Source organism: Coloeus monedula, assembly GCF_965178545.1.
Source record: "Coloeus monedula genome assembly, chromosome: 18".
Taxonomy (NCBI): Eukaryota; Metazoa; Chordata; class Aves; order Passeriformes; family Corvidae; genus Coloeus; species Coloeus monedula.
In genome coordinates this window covers 10,883,436-10,896,687 of record NC_138798.1, presented here as the reverse complement: position 1 = coordinate 10,896,687, position 13,252 = coordinate 10,883,436, and the positions used below count along the sequence as shown (strand labels likewise).

The 13,252-nt window shown below is 49.2% G+C and overlaps 2 protein-coding genes across 5 annotated transcripts in view; both read right to left on the bottom strand.

Annotated features, from left to right (window-relative positions):
* GCN1 (GCN1 activator of EIF2AK4) overlaps positions 1-8,705 on the bottom strand; it is a 38,622-nt gene extending 29,917 nt beyond the window's left edge. For 3 of the 4 annotated variants that reach the window (XM_082293463.1, XM_082293465.1, XM_082293464.1), the window contains exons 1-14: positions 8,677-8,705; positions 6,880-6,982; positions 6,203-6,266; positions 5,504-5,635; positions 4,832-4,940; positions 4,112-4,210; positions 3,896-4,030; positions 3,345-3,413; positions 3,154-3,262; positions 2,669-2,743; positions 2,282-2,410; positions 2,013-2,063; positions 1,498-1,596; positions 679-852 (exon numbers count right to left, since the gene is read on the bottom strand). In XM_082293463.1, the coding sequence (XP_082149589.1) occupies positions 679-852; positions 1,498-1,596; positions 2,013-2,063; positions 2,282-2,410; positions 2,669-2,743; positions 3,154-3,262; positions 3,345-3,413; positions 3,896-4,030; positions 4,112-4,210; positions 4,832-4,940; positions 5,504-5,635; positions 6,203-6,266; positions 6,880-6,982; positions 8,677-8,694 (1,366 nt within the window). In that variant the 5' untranslated portion in view covers positions 8,695-8,705. The remainder of the gene's footprint in view (positions 1-678; positions 853-1,497; positions 1,597-2,012; positions 2,064-2,281; positions 2,411-2,668; positions 2,744-3,153; positions 3,263-3,344; positions 3,414-3,895; positions 4,031-4,111; positions 4,211-4,831; positions 4,941-5,503; positions 5,636-6,202; positions 6,267-6,879; positions 6,983-8,676) is intronic. The other variant, XM_082293466.1, reaches the window with a different exon arrangement.
* A 355-nt stretch (positions 8,706-9,060) lies between these two features.
* Positions 9,061-12,568, bottom strand: RPLP0 (ribosomal protein lateral stalk subunit P0). The gene is made up of 8 exons (XM_082293733.1): positions 12,557-12,568; positions 12,268-12,371; positions 11,699-11,874; positions 11,513-11,600; positions 11,106-11,252; positions 10,461-10,646; positions 9,659-9,799; positions 9,061-9,292 (listed from the first exon to the last, which is right to left on the bottom strand). The coding sequence occupies exons 2-8, from the start codon at positions 12,319-12,321 to the stop codon at positions 9,128-9,130; spliced, it is 957 nt and encodes a 318-aa protein (XP_082149859.1). The 5' UTR covers positions 12,322-12,371; positions 12,557-12,568; the 3' UTR covers positions 9,061-9,127.
* Positions 12,569-13,252: the final 684 nt, after the last annotated feature.

Genomic DNA, 13,252 nt, shown 5'->3' with positions numbered 1-13,252 from the left:
GGATGCAAAAGAAAATGCTAATTCAGTTACATTAAAGGAATTACTTCAAATCACAGGAAGTCTGACTTCAAAGATTAATATTTCCCTAAGAGGGAGAAAGCAAATTCCTGGCAAGCCATGACCATCTGTTTCATTTCAAACATTCAGAGGTTAAGGAATCCCAGAGGTCTAAATGAGGATGAAATGCTGCAGTGAAAGGGAGCAGGACCAACAGAAGTAAATCGCTAGAGGATCACCAAAAGAGAATAATTTCTCGAGTTCTTCATTTCAAACACAGTAATTTTTACTATTTTTTTAAGTTTCCAAGAGTCAAAGCCAGAGACCAAGATCCCACTGTGCTGGGTGCTATATAAACAAAAAGCATGGCTCCTGAGCTAGAATTTAGGTGTACCTTACAATTTAGGTGTATGACAAAAATAAAGCAATCAAATATTACTTTGAGATATATGGAAGACAGCATGACGGGCAGTGATTTTAGTTATACATGGAAACAAACCATCTTTATAAACTTGAAGGCAAAAGAGAGTTTAAGGAGAAGTCTGAAGGTGGTCAGTAAACAGACATTGCCTTACAAAATCTTTCCTAATCCACACGGCTCTCTATGTCAGGAAGTACAAAGTTTGATAACTCTCCTCCTAAGCCCCATGGCCAAGAGTTATTAACAGCCCCCAGTTTTACCTTTGAAGGAGGCTAGCATGCACTGCAGGTAGGCATGTCTCACCGCTGAAGTCGAGGTTTTAAGGCTGAAGGCTTTCTTCAGCCATTCTACCAGCTTTTTAGGAACTTCTGTGGTGAACCGAACACACCAAAGAGCCAGGACAGAGACTGCGTGAACCAATGTGCCCTCATGGACTGCGAAGAAACAGAGAGCTCACATCAGTTCAGCAATTGCAGAAAGCACAGAACATGAAACAGAAAGCAGGTAACAACATCAGGATGCAGGAAAAGAACACATGTGGAAAAAGGAAAAGAACACATGCTGCTAGCAAGAATTTTTCTCGCTATTTTCTAAGTTCGTGAGAGACTTTTCTCTCTCACAGAAGAGGTAGCAGAGTTCTATAAACAATGAACACCTGCGACCTTGCAAAAGCCTTGTTTATAGTACAGTCAAAAAATATTTTGACAATGGATGTTCTAGGATTTTAGCCAATCACCCCCAAGGGGTGGCTGATCCTTTGTCCAATTAGACTACAAAGAAAAGGTCTATAAAAGAGTTTGTAAAATAATTAAGTAAATCAATCTTGCTGCACAATTCCTGCTTGTTGGATCTTCTCTCCTCCTCCCTACGGCTGCAGGATACAGTAATATTTACTGCGCTAATAAACACGTGCTTCTAACAGGCACAGCACTGTCTCCATGGGGTGGCTCATCAAAACAGGGCAACAGATTCTGTAACACAGCAGGCAAGAATCCAGATTTATCTGGAATAACCATGTGAAAATCCTGCTGAAGATGAAAGCAGCTTAGCAAACCCAGAACAAAGGCAAGAAGTCTCACCTTCTTGTTGCAGGAACGGGATGAAAAGCTCAGCCACAGTTGCACTCAGAGCTTGGCTGGAGGGTCCAGAAACCACGTGGTGACTAAGGCTGCCAATCCCTGAAAGGACAGAATTCTCTCAGTAGTTCCCAAACTACGCACGACATCTAAATCCAATCAAGAATGACCCTTCACACTTCAATCCTTGCACAGACATCTCTTTTTCTTGTCACTACATCTGGATGTCACATCTACCACGTACCACACTGCCAGATCTCTGTCTTCATTTTCACCCTGGGTACAAGTCATCCTCTTTGCATAAAATTTTTGGCCTACTAGCCAATTATTATTAATTTATTTTTTTAATAGAAAGTCGGGAACCGGTATGTGGTATCCAGCACCCTCTAATGGCTTCAACTACAGCCAACTTAGAGTGACAGGCAGGAAATCCTAAAGGGTGAGGTACAGATCCCTTCCATTCAGCTTTCTGCTCAATTTCTTCCACCAGAGAAGCAGCTTTCTTCTAGGATCCTCACCTGAAAGGACACTCATCTTCTGAGCAACAACTGTCAGCTTCCCTTCTGAGCCTGCCAACAAGAAACACAAAGGTGATTGGTGATTACAGACAACAGCTGTAACCAAGAATCTCCTCCAAAACACAGAAGCTTGCCCCATTATCCCTGATCCAAGCTAAGCCACCCATTCCATCCAGGCAGAGAAAGAGAACAGAAAATACAATACACAAAACTCCTTGAGGCTGTCAAACCTCGATTCATCCCCACTGCTTATCCTACAATTCACTCACCACCTAAGATGGCAAAAAGATGCCTGCCCAGCAACTCCACAGCCGAAGGATCGCTGCACTGCCGAGCCAAGTTCTTTAATGCCACAACTGCTTCATCCATCAGCTGCACACTGTTGGATTTCAGATGACCTAGAAAATAATGCACAAGGTAAGAGTTCCTTACAACAAGCTGCATAAAACCAGCAAGTAAGGACTGTCTTTACATGCGGCTTAATGCAGCTTGTGGAACCATCATGTGAACTACTCCAGTTCCAAGTTACAGCATCATCCTCCCTGCCACCTAAAACAACCTTTACACCAGCAATCAAGCTGTTGTAGATACAGTCAGAAAGTTGCAGAAAGCTTTATTCTGAATTCATAGTTCCCTCCAGAAGTGAGAGTACTTACTGGCCAGTCCTTTCACAATGTCTACAGCATACTGGCTAAGATCCAGGTTCACAGATACGAGCAAGAAAGAGATTGCTGACAACATAAGAGATAAAAACAGTTACTGAACAAAATGTGATATGCCATTAGCATTTTAATACACCCTTCCCCACAGTTCACATCAAGAGCAAACAGGGTAGTAAGGAGTAGGAATAAAAAAAAAAACCTACTGAAAATGATGCCCAATGAACAGAATAATTCAGGATTATTCCTAGCACTAAGCTGCAAAATCCTGTCCCCAGTGCAAACAGTAGCTATCACATACCCTGACACTTGGGATCACACCACAAATGTTGCTTCTCCACATCTAACCACTGGATGCCAGACAATCCTGCCTGCACTCGTGGGACCAAAAGCATAGTCCAGAGTGACACTGCCCCAACAGCTCCAGACCGCTAAGGATTTAGGCTCTTTGACAAAGCAATGCAGAGAGATGACAGACTCACTTTCAATTACATTCTCAGGACTCCGCAGCAGGGATTTCTGCAAAGTTGGCAAAACAGAGTCCTTGAATTCGGCATGGGACACATAGCGAACCAGTGGAGAACAGCTGTCCTGCAAAGGGGACAGGGCACTCAGCACAGGGCAATGCTGCCTGTGGGACAGCATCACAAGCAGCTGTAACACTGTGTCTCACCAGCACGTGCTTCTGAGGCTTTGTCTTGCTCATAAGGATGGTCTTCAAGTAGAAATCCAGGAGAGCACTCTGAACAAGCAGAAACACCAGATTACAGCCACATCTCAACCTGTACACAGCTCCCCAGCACACAGTCAGGTGCCAGGCTGGACACCCCACCTCCTCCTCCTCTGGAAGCTTTCCTTTCACTCTCACATGAGCCAGTCAAGCAGAGACCAATGCTCCCTGCTCTATCCTGAGCCCAACACCCAAACCACACCAAAAGCTACATGCTGCCTTTCATTCCCACAACAGGGACAAGGCAGGAAGCTGTACGTTGGACATTCACAGAAATGCACAGGCAAAACCAAACAGCCATGTATCTGGCACCTCCTCTCTAAACACACCCCAGCTGTTTCAATCAGAAGTGCAGGACTACTGAATGGACAGATAGTGAAACCAGGGGCAGATGCGAAGTACCAGCCTCACTAAGATGTCTATTCAGTCCCTTCTTCATGATAAGAAGTGATGCTTCTTATTCCCCAACAAAAAAAGCTGTGCAACAGATTTACCTTGTATCGTTTAATAATATCCATCTCCTTCTGGGCTGTGCAAAACTGGACCACAAGTCCCAGCATTGCAGCAAAATTCTGGTTTGGTTCAAGCCCAAGAATGACATATAGGTACTGACCCACCAGATCCTGGTTCTTAAGAGAAAAAGAGCAAGGCATGTTAACACCACAGAACCCAGAACAGCTAGAGAATATAGCACATAATGTATACATCACCTCTTTCCACAGCCTGTTCAATTTCTTCACGGCCCCATCCACTGCCTGCTTGTGGGACCCTCCCAGGACTTCCAAAAGGAGCAAACACTGAACCTCCACCTGCCAAAGGCAACAGCCAAGAAAACCTGCTTCTCAGAGTATCAAACAAGGCATGCCAAATGTCAATGATTAGCTGAATCTGCTTAAGTCTTTTAGGTCATCTAAGCTCTTCCAACAAGCTGCCTTTGCTTTCAACCCGCACCTCTGTTCAGAACAATGCCTAACAGTTTTGGAAACACTGAAAACAGATTACATCTCTTCTTAAAACCTGTTCCAACTATATCCCAATGTGCTATGAGTACAGTAGCACGTTTGTGTTGTTAAAAGTGAAAGAAAGGCAAAAGTTCCTTGACACCGTATGACAGAGTGTCACACACACATATTTCAAGGGAGGCACAAGAACTTCATGCCACACTGCAGATGTACCTCAGAGGCACCAGCAGCCATCTCTGTATGCAGAACAACTGCACAGGTGCAAGACCACCCCACTCATGCTTTATATATCTCCTGCTTTCTCCAGGGGAAGAGGAGACATCACAATACACCAAATCTCCCTCCAAACCTGGATTCTAACTTGGTGTTTTCAGTTACATTCAGAATTATTTGCAACATTTCAGCAACTTAAACACATTTAAGTCTGTATCTGCGATGGGATATTTCTGCAAAGCTTAAAGAACCTACCAGTTTTTTCCATGTTTCTCCCTGTCTCTTGTCAGGTGTTGGAAAGACTGTGCGTACAAGCAGGCATGTCCAGGAGAGTGCCAGCAGAGCTGCAGATCCACTGCTCTTACTGTTGTACAAACAGGAGAGGAAGGTAAATCTACACTTCCCAGGACATAACTTACACCTAACTAGACCATTACAGACCCATTTTGCCCAGGTTAGAACAGCACCTGACTGACAGGCAATTTTACCACACAAAAATGCAGCTAAAGCCTTTAGTTTTTAAAGGAAATAATCAGTCCTCAGAAGCTGTTTCAGCTCTGGTTTGACACTCAGAGCTTCCAGATGGCACAAGAGGCAGCTGAACGCTTGATAGGTGATGAAATCCCCTTTCCTAATAATTTCGGAGACTGTTTCTTGGAAGAGTTTGTTCCTCATCTCTCCAGACTTGAAGTTTAACAAAGGCTAAACCGAAACTCAGACCCAATCCACCAGCAGCTACACCAGGATACTCCCTTTGCCATCCCAGATTACATGGAAGAGGTAAGAGAGGAACATCTGAACAGCGTTAACAGTTTTGTCTCTAAAGGCTTTTAACGCCTCTGCCAAGCAGCAGCACAAGCCTCATTCTAAACAGGAGGAACTACCAGCAACTCAGAACTGCTTCCACACAAAGCGACTCCTCCACACCTGGGAACTCCAGCCTTGCCGCCAATCCCTGAAGACTGAAGTGAGTGCAGCAGGTTTTTTGCCGTTGCCTCGGGCTGGGATTCTGCGAGCTGCTGAAGGGCCAACTGCAGGGCTCTGCGGGACGCAGCATCCCTGTGACAAACATGGATCACGAATATTCTAAACCTGCCACATTGCACCGTTACCACCCCTGCACCACACAAAGGGCTCTGCTTTCTCATTTCAGCAGTCAAGCTAGTAACTATTTTATCCTTGCTGTTCCACAAAGTGGAGAAGTTTCTAGCAGAAAGCTCCATTCCCTTCCTCAAATGACAGCAGTTATGTGGAGGCCCTCTGGCAGACTGCAGAAGAAAACAGGTTCTGAACAGCTCCTCTACCACAAAGCACAATTTAATCCCACCTAAAATTGTCTAAAAGAAAGCTCAGTCTTGCTTCACAAGGACATGGGTGTTCATTCTTGCAAACTGAACCACAGGACTAAAGTTTTAATTTCAAAATTAAAGGTGAAATGCAAGGCAAATGTTGTAAAACATTTTAATGTCAATCCTCCCCCGAGAATGTAATTACAAGATGACATCCTTTGGTGTCATATACATCTCTGTGACACTGCATGCTAACATTTCCAGATGCTCCACACCAATTTAACTACTAAATACTGATAGATTAAATAATACTGCCTTTCCACATCAATTTACTTACCGGTATCGATGCAGAGTAAGGCAGAAGAGTTTGCAAAGGCCTTTCACTGCGCCCTCTGGAAGATCTGTAACAATGTATTCCAAAATATTTCTTCATAAATCAATGAGCTCTTAATCTTTAACACAAACACAATTCACTTCATGACTGAAATCAGTAAACTGCTCACATCTACGAAATTGCTTGCACGAATCACAGTAAAAGTTTGCTCTTTTCATACATTTTATGCATATTTTTTTAAAACAATGGTAAAACTGGAACACACGGTCATCTTCAGAAAATGAGAGAAATAAGTTTCAAAAATTTGCTTCAGCTGTTTTATTAAGACCATCTGAAATCTCCCATACTCCCCCTCTCTATACATGTGCATACCCAAGTATTCCATGAGTACTAAAAGAACAGGCCAAGAGTCATGACAGAAACTCAACTGACACACTAATGAAGAACTAATGCTACACAATGCTACAACTGCTGAGTGGAAAAAGTAGATGTGCCAAAAGCTGGGGTTCTCTGCTACCCACAAATTCCACGCTTGGAATTAACCCTGTGATGGAGCACTGGCTCCAAACTCTGCTAGCACCCTCCCTCAAACAAATACCCCTCACACAACTTTTTGAAACAAAACATTATAACACCCTCCTTCACCCTGGTAACCAGAACAGTGCTCCCAAGTTTTTTACCTTTCCCAGAAACACATTTTCCCAGCTCACTGAGGATCTCTCTCCGCTCCTTCACGCTGGCTGTAGTTACTTTCACTGCAAACCGCTTCAGTGTGTCAGAAACCTAAAACCACGAAGCAGAAAAAACATCAGACTGCCTTTGTTTTCAGCCCACAGAACACAAACCAGGGCAAGCAGAATATGTCACTTGCTGCCACATGACCTCTTAGTGCCCAAATGTGAGCATCTGCCATCTCATCTGCCAAGGAAGGGTCACTGTGCACCACACACTCCTTCCCCAAGGCTGAAGGAAGACTGCTCTCCATTAATCTGTGCTCTCGTGCTCTGTAAGAGACCCTAACCCCTCCAAAAGTAACACAGAGTAAGAGCTAAGACCCATAATCTGGAGTACAGGACCTTGAAAAGCAAAAAATAGTAACTTCTAGAATTCAAAGGAGCTTTTCCCTCCATGTTATCTCCTGAAGTCCAGGCAGTTCCAAAAGAGCACTCGAACTGCAGACAACCCAGGAAGACCTACACTCCCAGGTCTTCTGCATTTACATAAACCAAAGCACAGCTCTCCAGGAAATGCTTTTGAAATTCAGCTCTTAAACTGAGCAACTTTATACCAGCATCTTTCCAAAAGGCAGCAAATGAGCATGTCTTTAGAAACTCATCTAAAACAACTCCTTCCCTTTTCAGTCTTTTTCAAAGAGCTCCTCAAAGCTGCTTTCAGTGAAGCTTTTTGCTGACGCGCTGGAAGGCTAATCCTGCACAGTGGCTTCCTGAGATTTAAAGGCCATCCACACCTCCCTGATCCTGTGACCATTTCACACCCACAGGTCCCCTTAAAAACTGGCTGGAAGCAAGGCTGCACCTCTGAACAGCAAGGCTGGGTTGAGTTGCAAAGGATGACCAACAATGTCATTGACACCAGAACCAACAGAACCAGCTGCTGTTACAGACCTGCTCTTCTCGCAAAACTTTTCAATTGCATGAGTTCACCACATACAAACTCAAACCAAGCTGCACTTAGTCATGCTGCTTCCATGCAGGAAGATGTGCAGACATGAAAAACGTGTTAAAATTATCCTAAGTCCAGAAATGAAAAATATAACTTATGTATAATACTACAGAACCTCACCAGCATCTCAGTGACTTATGCAAACCGCAAAACCTCGACTAGTCTAAACCACCCAGTCTCCCCGGAAGACCCACTGGGACAGGCTTCATCAATTTGCTTTTTATTTTTCTTTTTTAGCATGTTTATGTACACGTTACAAAGCCAGCATACCAGCAATGCTGCTGCAACCAAATACAGAGGACAAAGGCAGTATCTATACAAGTACGGACCTGATGCTGAGCAGACTAGGATTTGCTCTAGGAACATCCCAAGCCCCTCACGATGAAGCCGGCGGCCCCAGGCAGTCCGGGCAGAGGGAGCGGTCACACCGCGGCCAGGCGGTGCGAACTGGGGGCAGCCGCTCACGGCGCCGCCGCCGGGCGGGACACGGCTCGTGCCGGGCCTCGATCGCGACGGGCTTCGATCGGGACGGGCCCCGCCGCCCCCCGCTCCGCCCGGGCTCCCCGGCGGCGGCGGCGGCCCCTTCCCGCGGGCCGGGCACGGCGCGGTGCGGGCGGCTCGGCGGGGCCCGCCCCAGCTGCCACGTCCCCAGGCGGCTTCGGGTGCCGGGCCGGGCCCCGCAGCCGGGCCGAGGGCGCAGCGGGGCGGGAGCGGCACGCGGCACGGCCCCGAGCGCAGCCCCCACCAGTCTCCCCTGCCCAGGCTGGGCCCTACGCGGCCCATCCCACACCCACCTGCGTGTCGGCCGCCATCACTCCGCCGCGACCCCGGAACCGGTAGCGGCTTCCGGGGCGGGCCCGGAGCCACGGCGATGGGCGCTGCCCACCCGTCCCGGGAGCGCCGGTCCCGCCGCTCAGGGGGAACGGAACAGGATGGGCGGTAGCTGGACTGACCCAACCTGCTGCGGGCAAGGCCTCTACTGGGCCTGGCCAGGAACAGGTGTGCCCCCGCCCCGAGAACAACTGCTCCCCTGCAGCACCCGGGGCCAGGACCCAACCGCTCACCTGCCGTGCCCCGGCCCGAGGAACAACCACTGCTCTGTAGCACAGGACCCCGCCTGTTACACTTTCCCCAAACCACATCTGATACGCAGACTACACCATCAATGCAGGCACACATGAAGGTGTAAAACATCTTTTTATTTCTCCCATCGGGCCAACTCTGACAGAGGCACAGTGGCTGCTGTTAGTCGAAGAGACCAAATCCCATGTCCTCGTCAGACTCCTCCGACTCCTCCTTTGCTGCCTCCTTCGCTGGAGCAGCAGCGGCAGCAGCAGCAGGTGCAGCTGCTTCAGCTACCACAGGCATGGCTGCCACAAAAGCAGAGGGATCTGCCAGGAAGGCCTTCACCTGCAAAAGGTGGGGAAAAAATGTAAACTCACAGGCAACAAAACATTTTGCAGGACTGAACCTTTGCAATGATAAAGACAGCACTTGCAGCTTGCCTGAATCCAAAGAGGTCCACTATCACTAGCAGATATGAAGAACCATTCATTACAGCCATTTCAGCTATGCTGAGTGTAACAGCCCCAAAGAAGGAACACCAGGTAAATCAGCTTTCTCCTCCCATTTGTACACAACACATGGAAGCAAGCACCCCTTCTCCAGACACATGCCGCACACAGGCACGTCCCAGTCCTCTCAAACCAGGGAACATGCTGTGAATGTGCCTGGCTGCATTTCTAACTCTCTGCAGAGTTCAGAGCCAACCATTACCTTTTCAGCCAGTGGGAAGGTGTAGTCAGTCTCCACAGCCACAGCCAGGACACGCTTGTACCCGTTGATGATGGAGTGGGGCACGGACGCGATGGTTGGGTACCCAATTTGCAGACAGATGCTGGCAACATTACGAACACCCTGTGAAGAGACGGACTTGTGTTTCTGTGGTCTGAGAAATAACCTGGACTAGAAACCACAGCAGAGGATGGCCAGATGACAACTTGTACACTGCCAACGCAAAGGACAGTGTGCAATGCACACACACGTAACAGCTCCAGTGAAATCAAGGCATCAAGATTTAAATGTCACTGATCTCTGCTCTGTGGTGACCAGTGACAGGACCTGAGAGAACGGCATGAAGCTGTGTCATGGGAGGTTTAAGTAGAATAGTAAGAAAAGCTACTTCCCCCAGAGGGTGGTCAGTCACCAAACAGACCCCCAGAGAATGGTCATGGCCCAAAGGCTCCTAGAGCTCAAGAAGCATTTGGACAATGCTCTCGGGCACAGGGTAGGATTGCTTGTGCAGAGCCAGGAATTGGACTCGATGATCCTTGTGCGTCCCTTCCAACTCAGGACATTCTATGATTTCAAGTGGCCTTAAATGATTTCTGAAGCAGCTTCAGATGAAGAATCCTACAGGAAGGTACTCCCTGACACACAGTTTCTGTGGGGAACCAAGGAGAGTTCCTGGCTCTGCAGGACCTCATGGAAAATACCAGACAGGACGCTTTGTTCTGGGGCAGCACTGGCTCCCAGACCAGCGAGGCAGAACACAAGGGACACGGACTGTGGCACTCGCCTCCAGGAAGCGCTTGTGCAAGGTCTCCTCGGTGATGTCCAGCACTTCAGGGTTGTAAATGCTGCCATTGTCAAAGACCTGCTGGATCACCAGCCCGAAGGAGAATGGGGAAATATTCAGCATGTTGAGCAGGGTGGCTTCACTGGCACCCACTTTGTCTCCAGTCTTGATAAGCTGCACATCACTCTGAGGAGATCAGGGAAAAGGAATCAATACACACCAAGAAATTCCAGTACGTCAAAGCAGTGGGACACAAATACAGATGGTGGAACTGGAGGAGGAAACAAGCACAACCAACACACTCCAGATTCAGCTCCACAAGCAGAGAAAGCCCCAAACCATATAAGCAAGTCCGCACCAGCCAGGAGAAAGGCAGCACCTTTCCTGCCTTACCTATAGGTAGCTCACCTGCACGTTCCTCTGACAGAGCCTACCCCTGGAAATCTGATGGAAAACTTCAATCGCCCCACGCTGCACACTGGAGCCAAGCCAGACACCCTCCTTCCACATCCCAAAGTGCAATAATCACACTGCTCATACAGTATCTCGGCACTAACGGGAGCTTTGGCCTTCACAGCTCCCTCAGCTACCACAATCAAGGCCTCCCAGTCAAGGAACAGCTTCAACAACACGCAGCTCACTCACCAGAATTTCAATGGTTCCTCTGGAAATCTTCGTGGTGATGCCCAAGGCCTGGAAAAAGGAGGTCTTCTCGGGTCCAAGACCCGTGTTCTGGGCCGGCACAGTCACATCACAAGGAGCAATAGCACCGGCACGGGCAGCAGCTGGCACCTGAGAGGGCGGAGACGAGAAGCTGCAAGAATGCTCTCCTCAGATCTTGTGGGATCACTTCCTCTGTGACACACTCATTGAGGGTAGACAGTACCCAGGCACGCACAAATGAGGCAGGTGAACTTAAGCAGTTTGGCTAAGACTGCAAGGGACAGTTCCCAACCCTTGAGGACTACTAATCGGGTGTCCACTGTGAAGACCCAGTTTTATTTTTCATTCCATCTCAGCCTAAGCATGCAGTGAGGGCTAATCTCCCTTACCTTGTTAGCCAGCAGCATGTCCCGGATCTCAGTCAGATCCTCCTTGGTGAAGACAAAGCCTACGTTCCCACGGATATGAGGCAGCAGCCTGAAGGGAAGATGACAGCTTTCAGTTTTATTCCTTGGACAACCTCCTTTCCTTTCAAGACAGAGGACCCAGAAGTGCCCTCAGGCAGCATTACCCACTTTTCTAGGGCAGGGTTATTCTCCAGATGACCACGAATAGCTTTGCGCATCATCGTGTTCTTCCCCATCAGCACAACAGCCTTTCCACGCAGGGACATACGGATCTGCTGCATCTGCTTGGATCCCACATTGTCTGCTCCCACAATGAAACATTTTGGGTAATCATCCAGGAGTTGCTATAGCAAAAGAAACACTGCAACTATAAAAAGAAATTCGGAGCAGTGCACATAGCAGCATTGAAACCTTAACACGTTAAAACGTAAAAAAGTCTCTTAGAAGTTTGAGAATGCTAAGCTCCAAGTGAGGCTGGATGTGCCACCGGCTGCATCTTTCACTCAGCCACCGAGTCACGTCCCTGAAAAAGTCTGCAAGCGCCGAGGCAAATTCTCAGGAGGCCTGACCTGGACTGTCTCAAGTCTCTTCCTAGCGCCAGGTACTCGTTCAGACACCCCATAGCATTCACCTATCTCTCTTAACAAAACCCCGCAGCCCGGCCCGCCCGGCTCTCGCTGCCCCGAGCATGCCCCGGCGGCGGCAGCGCCCCACGAGGGCTCCGAGTCGACACTCACGATGATTTTCATAAAATAGTTGGACTTCCACGTAGCCCTGTCTTCCCTGGGCATCTCGGCGGTGCTCCAAGGATCGCCCGGTGGGTTTAAAGACGAGCTGGGACCTGCCAGGAAGAAGAGCGGCTGAGGTGGGTCCCCACCCTTCCCTCCGCCCTGGGGCCCAGCGCTCCCAACCCCACAGTCCGGCCGCGGCCCAGGACCCCGCTCCTGGTCCCGGTCCGCTCCCCTCGACGTGGCCGCCAAGTCCCGCCCGGGCCTCGGAGACGCCGCGCCGCACCCACACCCGCACCTCCACGAGGGCTCCGGGAAAGAAGGGCCGCAGGGCGGGCCCGTCTCCTTTTATACCGCGCCTCATGACGAATCGCAGGGAGCCGCGGCACTGCCCCTCCTCAGCCCAGTGGCTGCCTTCAGTGTCAATCATCCGCCGCTCTGTGGGCAGCGCGTGATGCCAGCGGAAGGCGCGAACGCCGCAGGAAAACGCGCGCGGCTGGGCGCGCGTCGCCCCCTGGCGCCCGGAGGAGCGCACTGCCCCTTCCTTCCTTCCTTCCCTCCCTGCCTCCCTCCCCTCGCGAGCCCTCTCAGCCGTGAGAGCGGGGCCCGCCCTGGGTCCGGTCCGTCACAAGCTACGGGGCGGGAAACAATCACGACACAAGCGTGACAATAATGGTGAAAATTTTATTGGCGTAACTGCAACAATTTTAAATGGAGGAAAAAAAAAAAGCGGAGTTAGAAGTTTACAAGGGAGGAAAGAATCAAATAATTGTTGACCCAGCGGAGCTTCCCCCCAGCCCAGCCTGGACATGATGTGAAAGGCCTTCCCCAGGGATAGCGCCTGGCCCGGGGGTGCACTCACAGACCCTGCCGGCGCACCTCCATCCCCAGCCCTCGCACCCCCGCACCCCAACAGCGGCTGTGCTACCCTAAAACCGCATCTGCAGTGAACGAACAGGCATTTTGGACACCCACAGTGGCGGCAGCCACCACA

Coding starts and splice junctions, on each gene's coding strand:
- RPLP0 (XM_082293733.1), bottom strand. CDS start 12,321: ATGCCCAGGGAAGACAGGGCTACGTGGAAGTCCAACTATTTTATGAAA. Junction 11,601..11,698: donor AATAACCCTGCCCTAGAAAA/GTGGGTAATGCT, acceptor TCTTCCCTTCAG/GCTGCTGCCTCATATCCGTG. Junction 11,253..11,512: donor ACATGCTGCTGGCTAACAAG/GTAAGGGAGATT, acceptor CCGCCCTCTCAG/GTGCCAGCTGCTGCCCGTGC.